The sequence below is a fragment of the Solea senegalensis genome, linkage group LG8 (assembly GCF_019176455.1).
Source record: "Solea senegalensis isolate Sse05_10M linkage group LG8, IFAPA_SoseM_1, whole genome shotgun sequence".
Lineage (NCBI taxonomy): Eukaryota > Metazoa > Chordata > Actinopteri > Pleuronectiformes > Soleidae > Solea > Solea senegalensis.
Genome location: NC_058028.1, coordinates 26,313,263 through 26,320,033, shown reverse-complemented (window position 1 = coordinate 26,320,033; position 6,771 = coordinate 26,313,263). Strand labels below are relative to the sequence as shown.

General features: G+C 39.8%; 1 protein-coding gene across 1 annotated transcript; it reads left to right on the top strand.

Moving 5' to 3' along the window:
* Positions 1-2,021: 2,021 nt before the first annotated feature.
* On the top strand, positions 2,022-4,577 carry LOC122773900. Its single transcript, XM_044032883.1, has 6 exons — positions 2,022-2,065; positions 2,147-2,283; positions 2,611-2,940; positions 3,020-3,185; positions 3,283-3,407; positions 3,618-4,577. Exons 3-6 carry the CDS (start codon positions 2,791-2,793, stop codon positions 3,822-3,824), a joined length of 648 nt encoding a protein of 215 aa, XP_043888818.1. The 5' UTR covers positions 2,022-2,065; positions 2,147-2,283; positions 2,611-2,790; the 3' UTR covers positions 3,825-4,577.
* Positions 4,578-6,771: the final 2,194 nt, after the last annotated feature.

Here is a 6,771-nt window from a genome sequence, read left to right as displayed (position 1 = left end):
AGAGAGTTGATGTTGTTTTAACACTAGACAGCGTTAAAATAACATTGGCGGTGTTGCTTGTGACACTTTTATGTTGTCAAATTGGACCGTTAACTTGTTGGTGTTAAATTAAGCCACGCCTTCACGTAACAGCTGTTAAATGCAAAATCCATTTTTTGTCGACGCCATTATTTTTCCATTTTCCATGAGGACAATGTTTGTTTCTGAAGGTAAGCAAAACGCTCACATGAGAGGTATTTTTGATGAGAATATGATTTAGCTCAGCAACTTCGATTATGGTTTAAATTCTGACTGCCTATTTTACATGGATGTTAACAGAAAACTCTAAAAGCAAGAAAACTTGAAGTCTCATGCCTTCTGCTCACATCTAGCCAACGGTAAGTTAATGTTAAAATAGTGATATGTAGCCTATAGGGCATGACTAAGCTTACGTAAAGCTACATTGCAGCTAGCCGAGGGGGAAACGTGTTCTACATTTAGTCTGGATAAGTTCTTTGAGTTTTTTGCTGTGTTTCATAGAAATGCTAGTCCAAGTGGAGCACAAGAATGTCAAGAAATGGGTTTGTGTTCCAAGTACTGACGACTGCTACGATTACGTGAAATTCATAGAAGAGGGTAAGTTCAATGCTAATTTCGTTGGTTTGTAAACTGGTATGATAATCTACCCCAGACCGCTAGAAATGATGCTATCGTAACGGCTGTTGGCCCCGTTGCTGTTCCATAGTAGTGTTAGCCTAGTTAACGGCGCCATTTCATGGTTTTACAGACAGTCCAAGAATCCTGGTAGGTCACGTTATTATACCACCTAAATGTAAGTCAGAGTAACGTTATTTCAGCATTCCCTGGTGGGTTCTCCTTTATTTAATTGTGAGGCAAACTTAAAAGACATACTGGTGTTATTAATGATGTTAGGACTGTGATAATCATGGGCATAGTTTTATGAACAAATGGTTTCGCGCCATTCAAATCGATAGAAGTTATGCTATCCTGATGGCGGTTGGCCCCGTTGCTGTTCCATAGTAGTGTTAGCCTAGTTAACGGCGCCATTTCATGGTTTTACAGACAGTCCAAGAATCCTGGTAGGTCACGTTATTATACCACCTACAAGTGTAAGTCAGTAACGTTTATTTCAGAATTCCCTGGTGGGTTCTCCTTTATTTAATTGTAAGGCAAACTTAAAAGACATATATGCGCATTGTAAGCTAGAAATAATTAGGGACAGCGCCATTTCGCTTAGTTGTCCTTCAGAGCCTGTAGCTTAGTCGATTCAACAGTTCAGCTACAGCTACGGTCCCACATTAGATGACGAGGACCCAATGTTGGCATTGGCAAGTTGGAATGCAAATGGAAGGCTAATGATTTTGGTTTTAAAATGTGGTATTTCTCAAAGAGGGATCCATCTGTCTTTCACATGCATCCTGCTTGTTTACTCGCCTCCCTCAGTGTCAAGTCATTTAATTACTAAATATGTTTTTGAAGCCAACAGCTCATATTTTAATAGAAATCTGTGGGTTCTGTCAAAAGTGATGGACATGATTAAGTTTATTATTTTTTGATTAATTATTACAAATAATTTGTTGTAAATTGTAGTGTACTACAGACAAGTGTTTTTGTTCTCCTCTAGTTTATGCTAAATTCAGCTTGCCAAATGAAATCCATGCAGAGCTGAATGACTCATCTGGAGTCAAGCTGATGCTTGATGAACTGCTGAGATCTTCTACAATGTCTTTCAAAGTGGTCACAGAGCACACTGGTAAGACATGAAAGCATAAAAATTGACTTTGTATTCATCAATTTGGTACAACTGCAGTTGTGAAAACAATTACACATACTAGTGCCAATGCAGATACAATGCCGTGTGATAAATCTTGGGACATTTGTTTCAATTGCTTCCATAGATGAGGACCAGGTAACCGAGGCCTCCTTCTGCTCAGAGGAGGGGTCATACTCATCAATTGAGTCTCTCAGCTCTGCAAGTTCCTCTTCCACAGTGATAACAGAGAGCACCACAGCACGGAAAAGGCGACTAGTTGAGGGACCACCTGACAGTAAGGTTGCAAAAAATGTGAGTTGATTTCAGGTTTTTGGTGTAATGTTAATCTTTTTTCAAAATTCATAGCAGGCTGACATGTGACCTCTATTGCAGATTGTCTATGTAGCTCTGCATCAAAAACCAGGGGGTGAAGATGTATTCAAAGAGTACAACAACACAAATGGTCTTTCTGATCATACAAGAAGGAAACTTGTCAACATTCTGGTGGCAGATATGATTGAAAGTCATGGGTAAGTAGTAAAGTCTACTTTACTCTACCACTCAACCCTCTCCACAGTTTGTGTCAATTTGTTTGAACTGCATGTTAAAATGCAATTTGATAATTGGTTGAGTTTTAGGAGGATCCCTCCAGTCAATGTACGCATTACCTATGCCCTTGGAATTGTCACTCTTTTCCCCAATCTGAGAGATAAGGAATCAGCCACTGGTTATGTGTGTATGAAATTTCAAGATCAATTCATTTTCCCTTATTTCGTCATGTAGGGACTAGATCTGTTTGGTTGTTCTTTTGTATGGAATCTAATACAGTATGTCTTTTCTGTTTTCTTGTGTGATAGGAGCATTACTATGATCCTCACAGTGGACAGGGCTACCTGGTCTACCGATTGAAGACGGTTCAGCGCAACAGTGCAAGTGACACCAAAAGGGGCTCCAAAGCTACTTATCAAGGTGGCCCAAAGACTCTACGTGAGACCTCAACATCTGAACAGCTGTTTGGTGATGACTGCAAAGAAGCAATGTCCATGATGAAGCATTTGGCAGACCTGGTAGTCGTCAAGGAGAAAATGAAAGCAACATTCAAGTATAGACAACAAATGCTACACAGTCCGGACCAGTCTTCACTCATCCTAGATCACTTCCCAAGATTCTTGGATATACCTGGCTTGGTAAGGGATTGAGACTGGTTGATGTACATCTTAATTGATGTGTTGAATTGTATTTTGATATGATTTTTGTCTGTATTAGATTGATCAGGACTTCACCATGCTCTTTGGGAAAGACCTCTCCGGCAAGTTTATTGCAAAATGGCCAACGTTCTACAAGCCTAGGGTCATCACCATCAGCAAAAGCCTTCACCAGAGTACTCATCTGGATGACCTCCTGTCTGCTCAGGAGGAATCCAATGATTGTGGTAGGTGTTAACGGATGAGCACGTTCACCTATGTTCTGTACGTGAACAATTGTGCATAATCTGACTACAGATGGGCTGTGTGTTGTGATTCAATTAGGATGGGACAGTGTCGTGGCCGCTATTCTCCTGCTGGTTCATCTCTTACCTCCGACGGCAAAGGGGAAAAGACACGGGAAAATCAGTGCATCTGAGGCTGCTGACCACGTAATCAAGTTCATGAAGGTATGTTTTTGATATGAATTAATGGATGTTTTGTTTCATTCACTGTTGATTATGTAATCTTTAGTACAGCTCATCCTCTTTTTAGATCTTTTTCATATGTTTGCAGGTGAAGGAAGTGGGAAAATGTTCAAAATTAAAATAGTAAATCTTATCACTTGGAAGTGAACAAGCACAAATCTCTCTTTCTAATGTTCTGTCTTTCAATCTTAGGTGGGGACGAGCATGGCGACTTTCCTTGGCAGAATTGGATCTGCACAACCCTTCCTTCTCTGCGTTGGCGAAAAGAGGAGCAGCATCCAAAAGTTTTACATCGTTCTGGACCAGAAGCCTATTCCTTGTGTGGCACAGACTGCTGTGGCTGCCTTCGACGAACTGTCCTTCGACGAAGGCGCACTTCATGTTTGCTGTGTCTTATGATGAGACCCTCTTCAACTTCTACACCTTCATCCAAACAACCATCTATGGCATTGATGTGGCCACCGCAAAGGAGAGCCCAAGAGTCAAGGAAATCAGAGTGAGAATTAGTAACATTTGAATTTAAATATGTTAACGTGTTACAAGTGTAAGGTTCAGCACAGAAATTGTTCTGCTCTTTTCCAGCATTTGAAGTTTAGTCATGCTTTGTATCCGGGGCGCACATTGCGTTTGAAATGTGGGGAACATGGTTGTCCATCTGTTTTTTACACTTATTCTGGGTTCAAGAAACACCTCTTGAAGGTACATGGAGACAGTTTGGCCCGAGATATTGTTGATAATATGGACTGTGTTGGTATGGACAGTGTTGACATGGACAGTTTTTGTGCCACTGAGCCTTTGCCAGGTCCAGATTCTTCTGTTAGTCACCAAAATCTTTTGAAAGAAAGTTCATTTGTAGATATGTGTAGCTCTGTTATCGCTCAAGTACAAGCAGCTGGAGTTGCTGAAAATACAGTGCAATCTTTAGCTTGTTCAATGGAGGAGGTTGTGAATGACGTCCATATTCAAGCACAGGATGCTGTTCTTGAATGTCTTTCGTCTGAGGTGAATGAACAGACCTTAGACAAAGTCAAAGAATGTTTGGAGAACTTAGAAAATCCATTCTCGCTTCTAAACACGGTAACAAAGAGGCAAAGACATTTTGAAAAAAAATGGAAAATTGTTGAGCCAGTAGAGCATGTTCTTGGTGTACGTTATGATACACGCTTAGATAAAACCACTGGTGTATACAGTCAAGTACACAAACTTGGCTGTGTTTACTTTATTTTAAGAAATTTGCCAACTAAGCTTAATTCTGTTTTGATGAACATTCATCTGGTGTCTCTCTTTCATTCTGATGACATTAAGAAATATGGTTTTAGTCCAATCTTACAACCTCTAGTTAATGATTTGAAAACTCTGGAGACACAGGGAATCCAGGTACCGTTTTCAGATACGCCATTGAGGGGGTCTGTTGTTCAGGTTACCGGTGATAATTTGGCATTACATGGCCTTTTTGGTATGGTTGAATCGTTCAGTGCAACTTACTGTTGCCGATTTTGTTTAACTGACAAAACAAGTTTGCAGTCTGTATTTAGTGAGGATGACCCAGACCTAATTCTTCGCACAAAAGAGCTCTATTTAGAACATTGCAATAATATGGCACAAAATCCCAATCTAGTTCACTCATTTGGTGTGAAAAAAGCCTGTCCTCTTAATGCATTGCAGTTTTTTCATTCCTCAGACAATTATGCAGTCGATATTATGCACGACCTGTTGGAGGGAGTTGTGCAGTTTGAACTTAAGCTTCTTTTTCAGTACTTAGTTAGGAATTCCATAGACAAAAACACCCTTTCGACTAATTCCGAAGCATCATTTTATGATTCATTATCTCAGATGTATTAGGAAAATAGGGCCTCTAATACATATGTGGTGTATGAGGTTTGAAGGCAAACATAATTTCTTTAAGAAGTCTGTTAAGAATTTTAAGAACATAACCAAAACACTGGTAAAGCACCAGAATCAGTTGGCTTTTCATTGGGAGAATTTTATTTCCAGAGGTTTCAGTTTGGCCCGATTAAGGATTCCCCAACAAGTGAACTTTTGTGAGGTTTTGAGGTCTTGCTTTAACTTAAATATGCCTTGTGTCTCTACTACTTCATGGGTGAAAAACTATGGAACAGAATACCGCATTGGAATGTTTGTATGTACGAGTACTGAAAATGAAATGCCTGTGTTCAAAAAAATTGTCAATATCATTATCAAGGATGGTGATGCATTTCTTTTGACCACTAAAGTTATCACACTGTATTTTGATGATCACCTTAATGGTTTCAGAATTGAGGATGTGGATGATGTCTTTGCTATTATTTGTGTGTCTGAGCTTATTTATGACAGACAGTTTTCGCCAGAAAATGATGAAAGAACATATATTGTGCCCCATTGCTGTTTTGTATGAGCTGTACATTTATTTAGGTCTGCAATATTGACTGAACTTTGTATTAAATCCATTCAGAGTTACAATTCTGTGTTATGTCTTTAATGTAAGGTAGTTGGGTGTGGGCAATTTTTACACTGAATAATGTTAGCATTACTGGGGTTGGTGTTGAAAAATAGTGTTATTTTTATACACTGAAAAGTATTGGTATTAACACCCATAAGTGTCGTCATTACATACATTTTCAACACCACATGTTGTGCTTACACTAACTGGCGTTGGTGTTGAAAACTACAGTGTTACTTTTAACATTATATTTTAACACCAACACCAGTGTAGTGTAAATACTACACTGGGGAGTGTTGTGCAGTGTTACATTTTTGACAATATGGGGTGTTAAGTTAACAAAAAAATGGGTGTTAATCCTTTAACACTTTCAAAAATGTTACTTTAACACCAGCTAGTGTGGACACATATAGACACTTTCTTGGTGTTAAATTTAACACTGTGGGTGTTAAATCAACACTGACGTTTTTGCTGTGTAGCTAGTTAATAACAATGTAAACCACATAATGTTCTGAAACGCACAGTGTATTATTAAAAGATAGCATCTAGCATGAAAAAACATTCTTTTAATCCCTGTATGTGACTTCGAATGAACACTAACGTAACTTCCCAACAAACATGCCCATGCCCAAGTGGGAAAGTGTGGGCTAACTGTGGGACAGTGTGGACAGGGCACACCCACACTAATCCCATTTGTGGGATTAGTGTGGGCCCCCTTTAGGGTCCCATGTGGGTTTATGAGTGGGCCAGCCCACAGTTGGGCTGGCACACACAAAACCCACGTGGGGCCACTGTGGGTAAACCCACGCAGGGCCCAGAGTGGTTGCCTGTGCAGGCCCCATGTGGCCCACACAAAACCCACATTTAATAGATCAGTGTGACACACAGGAGCTAAATGTGAACTTG